This window comes from Lipotes vexillifer, unplaced genomic scaffold, assembly GCF_000442215.2.
Source record: "Lipotes vexillifer unplaced genomic scaffold, Lipotes_vexillifer_v1.1 scaffold301, whole genome shotgun sequence".
NCBI lineage: Eukaryota > Metazoa > Chordata > Mammalia > Artiodactyla > Lipotidae > Lipotes > Lipotes vexillifer.
In genome coordinates, this window is record NW_006792529.1 from 308,641 (window position 1) to 328,784 (window position 20,144).

At 36.7% G+C, this 20,144-nt stretch overlaps 1 protein-coding gene across 7 annotated transcripts in view; it reads right to left on the reverse strand.

Annotated features, from left to right (window-relative positions):
* MAPK10 (mitogen-activated protein kinase 10) overlaps positions 1-20,144 on the reverse strand; it is a 365,788-nt gene that overhangs the window by 29,432 nt on the left and 316,212 nt on the right. For all 7 annotated transcript variants that reach the window (XM_007465713.1, XM_007465715.1, XM_007465709.1 and 4 more), the window contains one exon: positions 16,788-16,912. In XM_007465713.1, coding sequence (XP_007465775.1) covers positions 16,788-16,912 — 125 coding nt within the window. The remainder of the gene's footprint in view (positions 1-16,787; positions 16,913-20,144) is intronic.

Below are 20,144 nucleotides of genomic sequence, written 5' to 3' on the forward strand. Positions count from 1 at the left end.
GGGACCCTCCCAGACTGGGGCACGAACCCGCGTCCGCCGCATCGGCAGGCAGACACCCAACCACTGCACCACCAGGGAAGCCCTAGTCATCCATTTTATACATATTAGTGTATAAATGTCAATCCCAATCTCCCAATTCATCACACACACACACACCCACCACTTTCCCCCCTTGGTGTCCATACGTTTGTTCTCTGTGTCTCTATTTCTGCCCTGCAAACCGGTTCATCTGTATCATTTTTCTAGGCTCCACATATATGCGTTAATATATGATATTTGTTTTTCTCTTTCTTACTTACTTCACTCTGTATGACAGTCTCTAGATCCATCCACGTCTCTACAAATGACCCAATTTCCTTCCTTTTTTTTTTTTTAATTTTTGTGGTACGCGGGCCTCTCACTGCTGTGGCCTCTCCCATTGCGGAGCACAGGCTCTGGATGTGCAGGCTCAGCAGCCATGGCTCACGGGCCTAGCTGCTCCACGGCATGTGGGATCTTCCCGGACCAGAGCACGAACCTGTGTCCCCTGCATCGGCTGGTGGACTCTCAACCACTGCGCCACCAGGGAAGCTCAATTTCCTTCCTTTTTATGGCTGAGTAATATTCCATTGTATATATGTACCACATCTTCTTTATCCATTTGTCTGTCGATGGGCATTTAGGTTGCTTTCATGACCTGGCTAATGTAAATAATGCTGCAGTGAACATTGGGGTGCATGTGTCTTTTTGAATTATGGTTTTCTCTAGGTATATGCCCAGTAGTAGGACTGCTGGGTCATATGGTAATTCTATTTTTAGTTTTTTAGGGAACCTCCATACTGTTCTCCATAGTGGCTGTATCATTTTACATTTCCACCACAAGTGAAAGAGGGTATAGTTCTTCGGGGTCTTTTGTGTCTCCATACAAATTTTAAGATTTTTTGTTCTAGTTCTGTAAAAAAATTGACAGGGATTACATTGAATCTGTAGATTGCTTTGGGTAGTATAGTCATTTTCACAATGTTTATTCTTCCAATCCAAGAACATGGTATATCTCTCCATCTGTTTGTATCATCTTTAATTTCTTTCATCAGTGTCTTATAGTTTTCTGCATACAGTTCTTTCATCTCCCTAGGTAGGTTTATTCCTAGGTATTTTATTCTTTTTGTTGCAATGGTAAATGGGAGTGTTTCCTTAATTTCTCTTTCAGATTTTTCATCATTAGTGGAAATATATACACTTTTTAAATTACGAGTTTCTACTTTTTTTCTCTCCTAGCACTGGTCTCTCTGAAAATCTTAGAACATGACATAAAGATTTTGGATCAATGCAATTTTTCAATTAGGTATAAAGTGCTTTGCTAATCTAGTAATTACTGCTCCTTCTACCTACCTAGATTCCATATGCTTGGCACATTATATAAGTAAATGTTCATGTACTGCTTTTTTTTTTTTTTTTTTTTTTTTTTTTTTTGCCGTACGTGGGCCTCTCACTGCTGTGGCCTCTCCCGTTGTGGAGCACAGGCTCCAGACGCGCGGGCTCAGAGGCCATGGCTCATGGGACCAGCTGCTCCGCGGTATGTGGGATCTTCCCGGACCAGAGCACAAACCCATGTCCCCTGCATCGGCAGGCGGACTCTCAGCCACTGCACCACCAGGGAAGCCCCATGTACCACTTTTATACACAAGATGTTAACAGAAATAAAAGTAGCAAATATTATTGTAAATTCATTTCTATTCTAAATTTCATAATTACATAAATTATTAAAAGACCCCCTTTGTAAAGAATAATAGAACTTTTTAAAGGATACTGAGACATAGTTCAATGAGCACTGGCTTAGAACCAAGGATTTTGGCTGTGGACGGTGTAAAAGTCATTTAAAAATTTTGTACAATAGGAATAACAGTACCCCGAAGTAGTGGTAAGGGTTCTTTTGGCTGGGGTAATGAAGAATAGGAACATGGATGGGAAGGTTAAATAAAATAGTCAATACAAAGGTGATTAAAACATTTCCTTAATTCAGTTAATTCTTTTGAAAACCTGCAGTGTGCTAGGAACAAGTAGTTACACAGATGATGCAGATGAATGAGACAAAACCCTTGTCAAGTTGTTCTTAGAGTAATAATTTCTAAGGTATCTGTGGTGGGAACAGAGTGCTGAGGGGGTGGGGCAGTGATTGGGTAAGGAACAGAATCACCTGAGGTTGAAAGGTTATTTCTAATTAATAATTTGCTCACAAGATTCTAACATATCCCACACATCCCATTAAGAATCATCTCTTATGAAACAGACTTGCAGACTTCAAAAACAAAATTATGGTTCCCAAAGGGGAAAAGTGGGGGGAGGGATAAATTAGGAGTTTGGGATTAACATATACTCACTACTATATGTAAAATGGATAATCAACGAGGATCTAATGCACAGCACAGGGAACTCTACTCAATATTCTGTAATAACCTATATGGGAAAAGAATCTGAAAAAGAATGGATATATGTATATATATAACTGAATCATTTTGTTGTACACCTGAAACTAACACAACATTGTAAATCAACTATAATATAAAATGAAAATAAAATTTAAAAAAAGAAGGAGAATCTCATGTCATATAGATTACAACCATTAGGTTGAAACTATTTCAATTATACTCACAAACTAAAAAGTCCCCCTTTAGTAACATGATGTGTTTTTAAAGTTTATTTGAGCATTTTCACATAATATCCTGTCTCTTAAAACCCTGTTAGGGCATTTCATAGATGCAAATTACTTGTGACAATTATACCACCAAAAACATCTTGGAATCTGTCATTCTTTTTTTTATCTTCACTGCCATTGAAATTCATTTTATCATCTTTTTTTTTTTTTTTTTTTTTTTTTTTTGCGGTACGCGGGCCTCTCGCTGTTGTGGCCTCTCCCATTACGGAGCACTGGCTCCAGACGCGCAGGCTCAGCGGCCATGGCTCACTGGCCCAGCCGCTCCGCAGCATGTGAGATCCTTCCGGACCAGGGCACGAACCTGTGTCCCCTGCATCGGCAGGCGGACTCTCAACCACTGCGCCACCAGGGAAGCCCTATTTTATCATCTTTTATCTCAACTACTTCATCAGCTTCTTAACCGGTCTTTCTTCTAATAGTCATCACCCCAACCAGTCAGAAAGAATGGTCTACCTAAAACAGACATCTCTGATTAATACTCCTACGGTCACTCCTTCTGTGCTTCCTGACCTGGTATCTTCCTTGGTCATGCTGAATTACCTCACACAGTTCCTCATATTAACTGCAAGAAGATGTCTCTTCTCTCCTGGCCTTTGAACACATTGCCTCCTTTGTTCAGAAGATCGTACTCTGCAACCCCCATTTCATTTGGCTAACTCTTGCCCATCCTTTTCATCCCATTTAAGACCCTTCTTCCTCCTGAAAGTCTCATTTGTCTACTAAAAGATGGGTAATGCATTATTCTTTTGGCATCTGTAGTACCTTGTGCCTCCTTTTCATAGAATTTACCAGAGTGGTTAAAACTTCTCATTTACTTGTCTATCAAACTTACTATATTATAAGCAATTAAATAATAGGAACTAGGTCTTTTTATTATTATAATTAATGAATTCTCAATGGCCATATGTAATTGAAGCTCAATAAAAATTTAGGGAATGAAAGAAGTGAACCCATCCAAGGTAGGATGAGGCCTTGAGTCCCTGTCTAATTGTGGATCCTGAGTGGTTTCCATTGTGCTCTACTGTACCCCTATATGATGATTTTGGTCTCCACACTCTGTAGCTCTTTGTCTTCACCCATTGCCTAGAGCCCCTTGGTCTGAGGAAGCTAGGGTGTTTGCCACAATATTATAAATTAACTCATTGCAAGTCGAGTTTTTGCTTTGTTGCTAAGCCTTCTATTCATGGGGGAGCTACTCATTACTTAAGTACTTCTCTGTGATTGTATGTGCAACAATTCTGGCTAGGAATAAACTTTTCTTTGTGATTAAATAAGATTCACAAGGCAATGGAACAGGGAACATGAGCAAGCCTACTTCAGAAAAAGAAGTGGTGACAGATTGCTGTACCATGATGACAGCATTCTGGTGTATATGTCATGAAACGAAGTCACCAAAAATGCTTTCTGCTGGACTTAGTCCAAAATAACAAACATCTTAGATAAGACATTTTCATTAAAAGTGCCTGAAGCATAGCTATTTTATCCCTCTCTTCTTTCAGAGGAACGTGAAAAGAATGCAGTTTTCAAAAAGCACATAAAGATGGAAATCAGATCCTCCCTGGAATTAGAAACTGTGGGGAATTTCTTTGGGTTATCAATTAAAAGCATTTTTCATAAGCAACAAATTCCATTCTTTCACAAGATATTGTGGGCCAATATTCCACAAATGACCCCATGAGTCCAAAATTAAACCTGTAGCAAGTTATAGAAGTGGTTTTTATCATTCTTATGACTGTCTTGCCATTCAGAGACATAATAATTTAATTACAGCATATACTCTGTGAAAGACCATAAACTCTTAATAGACTTATAAAAAGGGAGTGTAACCTTTTCAATATTCTGTCTCATCGTTGCATGATCCATTCTGCCCTCTCCTCACATGTAATGGATGCCCCAGGGCCTAAGCAATGGTTCCACACTTGGGAAGAAAATGTTCACATCAAGCCTTTTCCCTGAATCTGAAGGTTACCATGATTTAGCACTCAAGAACACTTCCTGGCTTCTCTTTTTTCTGATTCTGCAGCTCCTCAAATGTCCGGTCCATAAATTTTTGATCTTAGGACAGTTCTGATGACATGCTGATTTCATCTCTATAGTTTTAATTTAAAAGTCAAAATAAACATCTTTCAGGTTTAATTACTGTTTGTTTTCACATGACCACACATTCATTTTCAGCATCATTAAGGATTGTAATTTCTTATTATTTCCCTTCTATCCTAGAATGCGAAATTTCTCAATTTACCTCCTAACCTTGATAGCATAACCAACTCTAAGCATGACTTCTGAAACAAGATGGTTGATTAACTTGACCCTATGATCGCCCCCTGCATAGCGAAGAAATTAGGCCTTTTTATGTGTTTTTGCTGTTCATTTGTTTGTTTCACTTTTATGTTGCAATAAACAACAGATAAAGAAACAAAAATCTTTGGAGACAAATACCGCAGAGAAAAATGGGTAATGCAAAGGAAGTAAGTTCTTAACTAGGAGAAACAAAATGGAAGCAAGATATGAGGAAAGTTGGACCCGTCATTCTCATGAAGTCTGATCTTCATGCAAAACAATGCTGTCATAAAGCTATAGAGCCGCCTGCCAACTGAAGCCTTGAAAGTTTCATAGCACAAGAAAAGAGCTAGCTACTTGAAAAGTAGACACTGGTATTAATTTCTGTTTCTTGAAGAAATGCCATTTTAACTTGCCTAGAATCACAGAAAACTTTTTCATATTTTCAATAAATTTTAAAAATCGTAATGAAAATTGGAAGCATAGTGCTTGATATTTACCTGTCCCTTCTCCTTATATCCCCTACCTAAAAAAAGAATAACCTTTATAAATGAAAGGGTCTTTCTATACAAATAAAAAATTACCTCAAGGAAATAACCTGAGATTTTCTAAGAAGTGCGTTAAGTCTTTTGGTTATGTCTATGACTGATAGCCAACTCTGTCAATTACACATATCTTTGTAGCTCCCTCATCCAAATCTTTCTGTAACAGACTAGCGGTTTTTAAAATATTAAGAATTAAATTTGGAGGTAAAAGCTCTAAAAATCTCATAAAGCCCATGAACTATATCCCTAGGAAGATATACACACATAATTATAGGCATATAATTTCAGTATGTTTTTTACTAGCACTCAGAGTCTCATCCAAGGAAACTCTAGGGTAAATGAATGACAGAATAAGAAAGCTTAGTGCTAGATCATGAGCTCAGCAGGGTAGGGAAGTGTTTCCCTCATTTGTGCATCTTTAACTCTGGAACAGTGCTCAACACAGCACACGAAAAAATAAGAATTTGTCATGTTGAACTGTGCATGATGGGCATGTGTGTATTGGGGGATTTTTTAAAAAGGAGAATGTACTTTTTAAAAGTTCATCACACAGTTAAACCTCATTGAATCTGGTAAAGATGGGACAGAAAAACATTTTAAGTAGCAAACCAGAGCAGATTTAGAAACTTGAACAGGGCTACCCACCAAATAAGCATTACTGCTGGGAATAGAACAGAGGTGGCCTTTAAATTACAGTATTTATATATAATAACATATGGGCCTTTCAGAAAATATCACCACCTCTGCAGAGCAGTATCAGTTTCTTTATCAATAAAGGTTCTATATTGAAAACACTCATAATGATACCAAGGGTGGGCAGGAAAGCCTTAAAGCTACACTTGAACTTATATACACAGTACTTTAGAGGAGATTCTTTTAGGACAGACAAAAAATTGTGGATAGGGAACAGTCTAGTTTGATTATTTTAGTAACATTGCAGGTAGACAAGGCAGGAAAGCAAATTACCAAGTAAGTTATGTTTCCTAGAGATTAGCCATTTTTATGACCTGTCCAACAGAGATTCTCTCTTCTGATCGACCTTTCTTTCCTCCTCTTTAGTCTTCCTCTTACTATAAAATTTGATAAGTTTTCATTGACAGAAAACTTTACAATTTCCGATATTGACTTCTTTGCTTATCTCTTAGGAGCGGCTCTGACAGGGGAAAGCATTACTTGTTTTCTTTTTTTTTCTCTCACAGTTTGTGGATTATACTACTTTGTGGCACCTTAGACAGATGCCACAATGAGTAATCTCTTTCTTTCCAGGATGAAAATATTAAGAAAATAAAACACGCTCCGACAAATACCTGCTCCCTTGAGTTAAGCAGGTGGATCTCATAATAACTAGAAGTCATCTAGGAAAAAAGAAAAAAAAATCATAGATCTGGGAGAACCTGACAGGACATTATAACTCTGGCTTTCAGAGATCACCAGCTGTGGAATGTTCTAAAAAAACAATTTCTGTTCCCTTCCCACGTTTTTAAAAGAATTCTCCTTCAGGGCTCTATTCAAGAGATTAACAATATTCACTGCCTAAAGGGCTCAAGGTAATATATGAAAAGAAAAACCTGATCATAGGCTCTACCAGTCAGCAAAACAGGTATCTCCTGAGAATGAACTATTCAACTACTCCAGTTTTGACACTTGAGAACCATAGGTGCTCTGTGAAATCTGAACATCCCAATGATTTGAAATCAAGGAGGTTTTTCTTCAGTAGAACAATTTGCTAAAATTAAAGACAAATGAATTAATGTTTGAGCAAAGTTTTGTTCTTCTTGTAAGTCATGTAGGGAGAGGGGCCACTAAAAGCAGGTGGCTAAATCTATCTACAACAAACATTTTGACAAGCTCCCAACAACATGGCATCAAAACAATCCCAATGTGATTCAGAAGACATTTTCACTTTAACAGTTGAGGTACTGGGCATATGAACTGTAATGTAAGTTATATTTTTCTTTAGAAGGCAGTTAGTAAACTGCTCACATTTTGCTGCTGATCATCAGTACAAACAGATGGAAATTTAGAATTCCACAAACGGCAGATATTAGGAATTAGAGACATCGATTTAACTTTAAGCAAGCAAATGAGAATCAAAAAATACAAATTTCTTTCTATAATTAAACACATAATTGGAGTGCATCAAATTCATATCCATTGTAGTTCATGTTTCTTTCTACTTATTTCTAAATTTATATACATTCTGAGTATAATAAACCTACTTAGAGTTCAACTCCACACTAAAAGGGTCTTCTGTGACAGATAGATCGCACTAAACTATTTCTCAAATTAAGCCTGCCAGGGAGTCGCACTAGCTTTTTCTCAGCATGATGCATGCTGCAATAATAAGAAATCATAAGACTCAAAGAGGTAGTCTGTGTGTCAGAACAGATGGAGAGAACAGCTGAGAGAGGGATTCAGCCAATTTATTAACTCTCTGTGAGTAGAATAAATCATATTTGAAAGAATTCAGAGGAACACAGTCTGAAAAAGGAATTTAAATGATGGCAATTTTAGAATGGAGAGAGTAGAATAATAATGTTTCACCTTAAAACATCACTCAGTAACCTCTTAGTCTTTCCAACCCCTAACAGCAAAAGGTCACCAGTGACCAGCACCCCAATTATAGACCAGGCTAGTGATGAACACTTGGGAAACATTTAGACTGATTGTCAAATTTAAAACACTTAATGAACACTATAACATACTGTGGTAATGAAATCCATGATATTAAATATTTGAGGTACCGCTGTTAATTATTCTTTTCCTTGCTCTGAAATGGGATAGCTTGTCCTATTTGTGAAAATATTTAAGAGAATTTACTTATAATTTTTGATACTCTTAAAATGCTAGACATAATCTGAGAAATCTTTTTTGAGAACAATTTCCTTTATACAAGCTCCATATAGGACTTTCGGAAAAACTCAATTTATGTGCTTTATCACATATAGTGATATATATAGTTGTAAATATGAAAAGAAAAAACCCTTTATAAGTTTTCCAAATTTTAATCAAAGGAAAAAAGCATGATTGAAATGATCTAAAGAAAAGTAAATGGAATTTTTTTTTTCTTACTAAAAGTGAGTGTACTTAACATCAAGAAGCATCTTATTACTAGTACCAAACTAGTAATACGATCCCTAGTAAAATCCCAGGTCATACTCAGAGACATAGCACCATGCAGTCTTTTTGGCTTTAATGAAAAGCAATGGAGGCTTTTTACTCATTAAATGTTAAGAGAAACTAGTTTTCTTATTATTTTGGTGAGATAGACTTTTTCCCCAATAAAACTTTTAGATTACTCCCCAAAAAAATCTTAAATAATGTAAATGTTGCAGGTTATGTTTTTAATAACATTTTAAAGGTCTTTTTTTTACAGTTTGAGAATTTCTATTAAGTTTTATATAATAAACTTCCAAACTGGCTTCCTTCTCAGGCTCACTAAAGGCAAACAAAAATAACATCTATTAGCCCTTTAAGCATGTGTCTATATCCCCTGGGGGAAATCAGGAAACAAAAACAGAAGTTTCTGAATTTCAGATTGATTACTTATTCAGAAGCTGTCTTGAGGACATGGCCTAACCTTTTGATATTACTCACCAAAGGGAAATGTCAATTACAAAGACTTTAATCCTCTTTCCTCTCAATGGGAGAGATATAGCCTATACAGAGAGTTGTTTTCTTTTATAACTCATTTAAATCATTTCTTCTAGATACTTCATGTTTAATGGTGTTAGACTCACTGACTTAATAAAGAGATTATAAAATATTTGAAGCAAGCACATATACCTTTTATTCAGTGGTTTATCACAAAAACATAAAACTACTGAGGGACTGATTGAGCATTAGATGCATCAAGTTCATATTCATGAAGGCTCGTATTTTTTCTCATTCTTAAATTTATATTCATTCTGAATATAAGTACATTCAGAATGTACTTAATACATTTATAATACATTTATAATTTAATATATTTATAAGCCTATTCTTTACCACATTGTTTTAGGAACTTATGGATTTAAGAGAATTCAGTAGAAGATAATTGGTTAAACCATAGTTAGTGAAGATAAAGGTAATACAAACAATAACTCACTCATGAAGTAGGTAACAGAGCAAGTTAACACATGATAATCATAATCAAATAATATTAGCTTTCACTATAAAAAATATATTCAGGAGAATTAGAAGTAGAAAATGAGAATAATTTCCCACCATCACCCTCAATCACTTGAATTTTGTTTGAAGGCCTCAGATAGTCAATACTTATAGATGAATCTTTAAACTACATATGAAGTCTTAGTATGCCAACTTCAGGATTCTTTGATTATTCAATAATAATCTATGTATTTCAGTTACTAAAACGTGGTCAGGACAATGATTTATATCCAAAGCTGACTAGTGTTTTAAAATATCATAGCTAGAGATAGATTATCATAGTTTGTTAAATATAATTCAAAGCTATTGATGCAATCTGGTTAAGGATTAGGAAAGAGTCATTGTAATTTATAACTGATTAATGTTAAGAGGGACAATTATTACAGATTCTTCTTACATTCAGAATCCTATATACTAAACAGGTTAAATTGTCAAGTAAGATAGATAACCCACATTTGGAGGAATTTATGTCCAGAGATAATAAGTGATAAAATTCCTAATCAATAAAAATTTCCATTGGCTATTAACTGAATAAATATATTCAAGAGAATTAGAAGATCAGTAAAAGCAGGAACCTTGTTTTTTGTTTTAAATTCACTGCTGAATCACCAGCACCTAGGTCAGTATGGGACACACAGTTTGGGTTTAATAAAATATTTACAGAGTGAAAAATACCAAACTGTTAATAAATAATCAAAACATATGTGACTAGCTCTGTAGGAGCTGGATAAAGAAAAAGGGCTAATAAGAGAAGGAAAGACAAAGAAGGAAGAAATAACAAAGAGGTGAGTGAGAAGAAAGAATGACAGAGGTCTTTTTTGGTGTGTTTTACCTACTTGGCAGCAGAAGAGTGGAATGAAAGCAACCTAAAGGAAAACATATCGCTGAATCCCTCATTCCCCCATGCACATGTTGTCCAGCATTGGCTCCACAGGCCATCATCAACAGCATAACAAACAATTGAAAAAGTGACACCAACATACAAAAGGAGAACTACACACATTCAATTGCAAACCCAATGAGAAATGCTCTCATGACCAGACTATCGGGTTGGCATCGTACTTGTGATTTCTACAAGATACTTGAGGAAATGAAATATTAGGAGTTTCTAAGGGGATAATGTTTACTTCACTATTACCCAGTGTGGCCCCTGAGCACCTACCTCTTCCAACCTCCAGTCTTCTCCTCTCCAGATTAAGTGAGCCTAACCATCGGTTACTTTAATTTTACTTAGGGGTTTTGGAGCTGCAAATGAGGAAAGAATGAATAGGTGAGTGCCTGCCTTGGGCCTCTTTCCCCACAGATACAGTCCTCAACTTTCCTTTATTTGCTCTGTATCTCAGAGGCTGGCCCCTGCAGGCTGCATTTCCAAGGCTCACCTATCGGCTGGTTTAGGGCTGGTCTCAGCCAAGAGAAGGGAGACACCACTAGAAGATGGGGGCAGTGGGGAGAAGCCAGGTCATTTCTCCCCATTTCTCTTGCCAGACACACCTGCATCTCCTCTGTGTCTATTACCCAGCTCCCACTGGACAGGCCATCACTACCCACCCCTGCGCTCCAATAAACCATCTCCTCTCCCTAGGCTTCCTACTGTTGCTAATCTCTGGGTTGTTCCAAGAGTATTTGCTCTTGACTTTTGCATTGCAATCAGAAAATATTCTTAGCTTTGCCACTCTTTAAATGTCTTCTAGGGTGGTATCTGCTCAGACCTCAGACCTTAGACTACATGTCTCTCCTGAACTGGTCTTATCTGCCTGCCCTATGTAATTTGTCCACATCTCACAGAGCCAGCCCTCACTCAGAATTGCTCAGACCAAGTTCTGGAACCTTTGCTACTTTGACCACAGGCTTCTGATTCTCTTCTTAATGCTTTCTGATCCCATGCCTAGCCCTATTCTACTCTCCTCATCATGGCTTATGAACCTGTGTCCCTGTCACTGTTCACCGTTGTAAAGCTTATATTCTGAATGTTGATATTGGCTGAACTGCAGCATGAAACCATTCTACAATGATCTTTAAGCTCTCATTTAAGATTTACCTTGAGGGCTTCCCTGGTGGCGCAGTGGTTGCGAATCCGCCTGCCGGTGCGGGGGACACGGGTTCGAGCCCTGGTCTGGGAAGATCCCACATGCCATGGAGCAACTGGGCCCGTGAGCCACAATTACTGAGCCTGCGTGTCTGGAGCCTGTGCTCTGCAGCAAGAGAGGCCGCGATAGTGAGAGGCCCGCGCACCGCGATGAAGAGTGGTCCCCGCTTGCCACAACTGGGGAAGGCCCTCGCACAGAGATGAAGACCCAACACAGCCATAAATAAATGAATGAATGAATTAAAAAAAAAAAAAAGATTTACCTTGAACATATTTCCAGACATACACAACAGTAAAATTTACATATCTATGTCACAAGAAAATTGAAAATAGTGCATAATTCCTGGATGGTTGGTCACCCCTTCCATGTGCTCACTTTGGTAATGACCAATAAGATACAAAGGCAGACAAAAAGATAACTAAAATAATGTCAGAGAGTAACTCTGCTCAAAGGGCATGAAATCTATGATGGCCTTGCAATAAAAGAGCTTATAATAGTTTAGCTTGTTCCTATAAATTATTTCACTGTCAGCAAAAAATAACATAATCCCTAAAGCAATGAAATAGTATATATTAATAACAATAAAACATTTAAGGCTCTATAAATTACCTTATGTTGTAAATAGACAGTAAATGTGCAACAGTACTGACTATTCTCGGCTTACATTTTCTAAGTGCTTATTTTAATCGAACTTCAGCACTAATAAATGTAAGTGTTATTCTGTTTCCCAGGTTACTCTCTCACTGCGGAGCTAAAGACCAGATTGTTTAACTCGAGGTCTATATGGGTAGATTAAATTCCCATCCAGCCTTGTCCCAATTCCCAAATTAATCTTGAATTGGGTAAGAAATAATAAACAAACTCAGCACTGGCCTTGCTTCCCTAATCGCACTCCACCCACACTGACTGGGTTAGTCATACCATTTCCCCTTGGTCTCTGTGTGGATGGCATGTGTACTTGTATTCCTAAAAGAACATTCCCAGCCTCTCTCTCCAGTTCATCCTCAGCTGTGGCCCATGTTCCAAGCCTCTCTTCTAGCATTCTTCCTGTGACTTTGACTCAGTCACCATACAGAAGGTCCTAAGTTGCCTGCCACCCCTCCTCTGCACTCTCAAGTATTATACTTGGGGCTTGCCAACTGGAGGACAGAATTCTAAGATACCAGCTGCCTGACTGGTTCAACCTGCCCCTTTGTCCAGATTCCCAGAGTAATGTTTTGATCATTTAGGACTGGATCTGGGCCTCTCTGAGACAGAGACTTCCAACAGTGGACCTGATCACCACTGGCTGTGAGCCAGGACCCCAGCACCAGTTCCACCTTAGACAATGGTTCCAGTGTCAGGTCTGGAGGCTTCCTTCTTATCATGAATTGAGAAATAAAGATATATCCTTCTCTAATCCCGTAGGTTTTCAGTTGGCTTCCTTATGATGATTATTTTGAGTTTTGATATCATTGGTTTGGTGACTGAGCACATCTCGTCCCCCTCCTCTCTCCCTCCCTCCCCATAGCCCTCTCCCACCCCTAGCAATGCAGAACAACTACAGAAGCTCTTAGTAAGGCTCCTGTACTCAGGAGCTTTCATAGAGGGCTCAGGAGTTTTTGAAAAACATAAAACTATGTTTTAAAAAGTGGTCACATTTCATATTCTCCTTAAGTTCCTGTTTTATATTCCCTGAGACGTAGTCAACTCCTCCTTAGCTTGCAGTTCACAAAAGTCCTCCTAAAGTGTGTTCATACCCCTACTCTCAGGGTTTACAGGGTGAGAGCCACCCTGTATCCTAGCAGGGTCTCTAAACTCAAGAATCTGGTAAGAAACAAGGCAACTGATCCTCACTGTTTCTGTATTTCCCTCCAACAGAGCACAGAGAATATGTTCAAGTTTATTCTCTCAGATAGCCCTGACTGTACCCTAGTTTATTAAAGATAAATTATAATGAGGATTTGTGAACAATGTAATTTGTCTTTATTTTGGTTTAAATTAATGGCACTGGATTCTTTTATACTTGGCAAGGTAGTGGTGGGTATACATCAGCCAAAAAAGAACGAACATCTTAAAATCTTGCAGAAACTACATAAATGTTAGTGATTTTTAAAAATATAGAGTATTTCTATAGTTTCTTGGCCAGCTTGTCTTTTTTCACCAAATATATCTATCTTTCCTAACATCAAAGGGTAATAAAGGCTTGCATGTAAAAGTCATAACAGTAATAGTAATGATTATGAGAATAGTAATTTATGATTTCTACTGGCTGTATGAAGTACTTTATGTACATTACCTCTTTAAATTCTCAGAACACTATACACTATGTATGATTGTTTCCTATTCTTAGTTAAGAAAACTGAGTGAGGAAAGGTTAAGAAACTTGACCTAGGTCAGCTAGTAAGTGGCAGAACAGAAATTTTAACCTAACCCATCTTTCCATATCTGCGGCATTGCATACAGCTCAATAAATTGCATTTGTGTATGCTATTGTACTCCCCTTGATGAATACTGAAACAGAATTAGAATACCTCCCAATTGTTTTATGAAAAAGCATTGACATGAAATGTGGCCTTTGTGTTCAGGGTACATACTTCTGTTGCTCTGAACATTATCTGAATAAGAACTTGCTAATAATTTGAGCAGTTCTAACTTCAAAATTGATGTAATATTACACAAATAGATGAATATTAACCTTGACATTCAACTTTTGACATTTTCAACTTCATTTTTCCATGAATAATTTTCTCTCTTACAGTTATGACAGCATTCATATGCTCTCCTCTTTTCATTTTGGTACTTTGGAACTTTTGGAAACATGTGATAAGATAGCTTGTAGTATGGTTAACAGATTAGTACACATAGTATTTCTCTATTCTTTATTTTTCCTGAAGACATCACATTCTCTTGCAGTTTTTCCTTTATCACTCTCTACTTGACTCTATTTTCTTCCAAAGAAACTTATTTTGACAATATTGAAATGGCTGAGAAAAAGATTCTAGCCATGTAAGGTACCCTAAATTTTATCTTTCTATCTTTCAAAGGAATTTTTCATAAAAAGTTAAAATTAAGTTAAAATCCATTGATAGGGCTTCCCTGGTGGCGCAGTGGTTGGGAGTCCGCCTGCCGATGCAGGGGACGTGGGTTCGTGCCCTGGTCCGGGAGGATCCCACATGCCGCGGAGCGGCTGGGCCCGTGATCCATGGCTGCTGGGCCTGCGCTTTCGGAGCCTGTGCTCCGCAACGGGAGAGGCCACAACAGTGAGAGGCCCGCGTACCGACAAAAAAAAAAAAAAATTCATTACTACTCATTAATATATTGTTCATTACTACTCATTAATATATTGTTACAGATTCTAAGCAATTGTTTTTTTACAGGCAATATGATTACAAGTGAATTACAAATGCAGACTTTATGACTCCAATTAAACTCTAGGTCACAACCCATTAAAAACAGATTATACACATTACATTAGATGTACGGAAAAATACATAGGCCACATGATTTGAAATATCAAAATCAGTGAAGAGCAATAATTTCAAATAGTTTATGTTTGCCTAAAATTTTTATCAGCATAACCTCAAAAATCATCAGAGAAAAAATTCTTATGCTTAATTTTTACATACATATACATCATACTTTCTCTTACTTATTATTTCATTCTACCCCAGGAACCTCTTTGAAGTATTTCCCAAGAATGAGAAACTGGAAGAAATTCAAGTTTTTAGCTGTAAGAACATTAGTATTTTTAGTTTTAAGAGCATTAGAAGTAAACTCATAAATAATTAATTTGGGGGATTTTATTTTGTAACAAATCTAGTGACTAAAAATTAATTTAAATCAAATTAAAATTTCAGCATTGTTGTAAAACTGCTTAAGAGAGCAGATCTTAAGAAAATGTTATGAGAGACTGTTATACCTCAGTTTCCACACAGGAAGAATCATTTATCACTGAAGTGTTTTCTCTGAAATTTTTGAATGTTTAAGAGCTGGGTTACTATGAAAAGTCGCTTTTTGAATATTATGTCTATAAAGTTTGATTCTACCTGATCCTCACTCCCATCTGTCAGCTCTCACTTCTCCAGTGGAGCGTGAAGGGATGAGAATTAATGTCAGCCTTGAATTTAGCATCTCTAACATGGGCAAGCACACAATGAAGCAGAGGAAAAGAAGTCAAAACAATGCAAAAATTTTCCGGGCCAAGAATATCTTGGGGTATAAAGAAGTTCACAAGAAAACAAACAAACAAAAAGAGGGACAAGAGGACATTCCTATTGGGAGGCCTACATGACACACATGGGCAAAACAATAGCCCTGTGCCCTGAGCAGCCCTGGCTCCATACAGAGAAAAGGAGAAAGGCAGAGAGATAAGAAAGTGATTGAAGAGAAGACAGCAAATGGTTGAAAAATAATTTAAAAATTGAAAAGAGTTATGCTTCTGAGAAGATTCTTAAACTATATATGGTTGGAAAATATGGAGCTATATCTGACTATGGTAAGAACCAACCTGAAATTTAGAACCAATCTGAAATAGTGTCCTTATTGGAATACCCAATTTTTCTCATCTGATTTATGCAAGGGTTCACAAAGGCACCAACGGCCTAGTAAAAGCTTTATAATCTAAATGTTGTTAGTACCACACTTTACTAAAGACAGGCATCTTATCGGAATAGAGGCAAAGAGACTTATTCACGTTTTCTGTTACTTAGTTTGCAGCAGGAGAGGCTGATAATTAAACATAAAGGAGGAGACACTGGTGGTATTAACAATTTAACAAAAACTAATGGAAGTGTTTCATGGACAGCCAAGGTTTGTTGGACTAAATCACCATCTCTCATAGGAAATCCTGAAAAAGAAACACAACTCAAAACACAGGCTGAAGAAAATAACTTTTACTAGGGAAGGTAATAGCTTTGTGACTTAGGAATTTTATGAACGTCCTTTGAGTATTCTTTTGGATTCTAATTCTTCTTCAGTTCACACTATAGAGCACCCAGTTACTATGATTTGTTTGTGGAAGGAAAATAAAATAAGCTGAAGACTTACCGCCTCCACTTCGGCAGGATCATACCACACATTGATGTACGGATGCTGTAAGGCGTCGTCCACTGATATCCTTTTTGCTGGGTCAATCACTAGCATCTTTGACAACAAGTCCCTGGCTTGGCTGGCTGAAATGATGAATGAGAAAAAAAATAGTAATGTTTTGATTTTGGCAAGGAAATTTTTTGGAGGGAGAGAAAATTTAAAAAACAAAGATCAATTAGCAACTTCCATCCAAATGTCAGGTAACTTCACCAAGTGATTAGGGAAATGCAAAATGAAACAATGAAAATATTTTTTTATCCATCAAATTTGCAAAAATAAGAGATGGCATAATATCCACTAACTCCAGATCATTTCATTCATATTGGTGGCAGTGTAAATTGATAAATATTTTTTAGAGGGCAATTTTGGCAGTATCTATTAAAATTTTAAACGTGAATACCTTATGGCCCAACAGTTCCACTTTTAGGTATACAGTCTAGAGAAACAATTAACATGTTCATGAAAAGCATATAGAAAGGATGTTCACTGCAGCACTGGTCAAGGATTAAAACATTTTAAACAATCTAAATGTCCACCTATAGGGCTTCCCTGGTGGCGCAGTGGTTGAGAGTCTGCCTGCCAATGCAGGGGACACGGGTTCGTGCCCCGGTCCGGGAAGATCCCACATGCTGTGGAGCGGCTGGGCCCGTGAGCCATGGCCGCTGAGCCTGCGCTCCGCAACAGGAGAGGCCACAGCAGTGAGAGGCCCGCATACCGCAAAAAAAAAAAAAAAAAAATGTCCACCTATAGAGCAACTAAATGAGCTATGGTACAACTGTATCAATTATATTTGGCAGTTTAAAAGAATAAGGTAGATCTATATGGACTCACATGGACATGGTCTTAAGTGAAAAAAAAATTTGCAGGATGAACCATAGATCCTGATGCCATTGTATAAATCTGTCCCTTCCCAATAACACAACAATTTCCCTCTCTCTCTATTTATGTATATAAATGCATAGAAAGGTCTGCAGGGATAATCAACAAACTGAAAATCATAGTTAACCTCTGAGGAGAAGAAAATATGTACATGTATTGCTTGCATAGTTAAAAATAAATTTAAAAGAATGAAGTTTTAAAAATGGAAACAGAGTGTACACTGCTCATTTTAAAACTTTTCTGAGCTGCGAAAAAGGATAAAGCAGTGTCTAGAGGGAGGCAAGGAGGTCAGGGGTGACTTTTTGAAGATGGGAGAAATGAGGACTTTAACGGGAGCAGAAGCTTCAAGAATTGAGAGGAGGGGACAGATTTGAGAGAAAGAATCCACAAGACTTAGTAACCAAATTGATGTGGGAGATGTTCAGTTTATAAAATACATATTGTCTACTGTGTGCCAGGTACAGTGTGAGATGCTAGGGATATAAAAAAATTACATGGTGATAATCATTAAGTGTATTTATTTAATAACATTGCTAAAGGACACTCTAAAAATCTCTGAAAATACATAAAATTTTCAAGAAAATACAGATACAAACTGGTTTGGAAGTTTTTATGGTGAAAATATTCAGTTTATTCCAAACATATGGTAAAACTTCAAATTAAAGAAAGCAAAATCTAAATTGGTTTGCTAAATTAGGAAAAAGGCAATGTGTTTGAATCCATGAATGTATCAACTTTTAATTATCAATTTTTTCTGATTATTAAGGAAATATGGGTTAATTATAAAAAATTTGGAAATCACATAAAACATAAAATCCAGAAAAACCCACCTTCCCCACAGGCAATCACTCTCATTATTAATGTATTCTCTTCTAGTTTTATGTGTTTTTTCATAATTTTGATTGTACTACAGTTAAAATGTAGCAATCTATGACATTAGTATCTCTGGTGTTGTTACATTTTAATAAAATAATTTTTATATATTTATTTATACTAATTATATATTTATAAAAATCGCAGTTAAATTAGACTGGAAGATTTTTTTTATATTTATTAGTCATTTTTCTGGGGATCTCAATTCTAGAAATTTAATTTCTGCTAATTCCAAACTGATACTGTGAAGTTCACAAGAGTAACAAAAGTACAGAAATATACATCAATTTTCAATAATTAATCTTTCTCATTGTTAATAACCCTGTCATGATCTAATGGGGCCGTACTGGTTTATGTCATTGGTTCAAAGATCTCTTTGATTTGTAACTGATTTTATACCCAGACTCACACAGGTTCTCCCATCAAACCCACCTATGTTTCTGCTCTTAGAAAGGGTCAGGGGGGTTGGGGTGGTCTCCTCATCAATAGGGACAGGAACAACAGTAATACCAAATCATCTTACTAAGAAACAAGGATCAATACTGCTTGTAGGGAACAAAATGAGGAAGAAGAAAATGTTTTAATTCTTCATCTTTCATTTGCAAGTAAATGTCTTACACTCTTTAATAACAGTAGAAAAAATTCATCCCTTTGATTCTTTGTGTAATTCTTTATAATTTGCTGATTTTATATTACAATTATAATTTAATAATTGTAAATATATAAACTAGATTTTTTTTAATTAAAAAATTTTTTTTACAATTTTTAAAGGTTACTTTCCATTTATAGTTATTACAAAATATTGGCTATATTCCCCGTGTTGTACAATACATAGCTGAGCCTATCTTACACCCAACAGTTTGTACCTCCCACTTTCTTCCCCTATATTTCCGCTGCCCCCACCCCTGCCACTGGTAACCACTAGTTTCTTCTCTATAGCTGTAAGTCTGCTTCTTTTCTGTTATATTCACTAGTTTGTTGTATTTTTTAGATTCCACTTTTAAGTGATATCATACAGTATTTGCCTTTCTCTGACTTATTTCACTTAGCATAATGTTCTCCAAGTCCATCCATGTTGCTGTAAATGGCAAAATTTCATTCTTTGTTATGGCTTAGTAGTATTCCATTGTGTGTGTATGTGTGTGTGTGTGTGTGTGTGTGTGTGTGTGTGTGTATCACATCTTCTACTTTATTATTTGCAAAAGTAATGTAATTGTAGAGGTTCAAACTGAATTAAAAAGCCAAAAAATAAACTCAAGAAGGTTGGAATTATATCATGAAGCATGGCATTTTACTGAATAGTTTCTCTACAAGTGTTTGCATTATATCAAATAATTTAATCAAGGATTTGTGGCCTCTGTATTGTTATACTATAAGTGACTTAATAGGAAGGGATTACTTTTGCCTGACATGTCAATTAGCATCATAAAGACATACATTCTTCAAAATCTCTACCTGGGGTATTAGCACTTTTTCATTTTGCATATAGTTGATGTTGCTCTTAAAAGCAGTAGATTTACCAAGACAGTATGGTACTGGCACAAAAACAGAAATATAGATCAA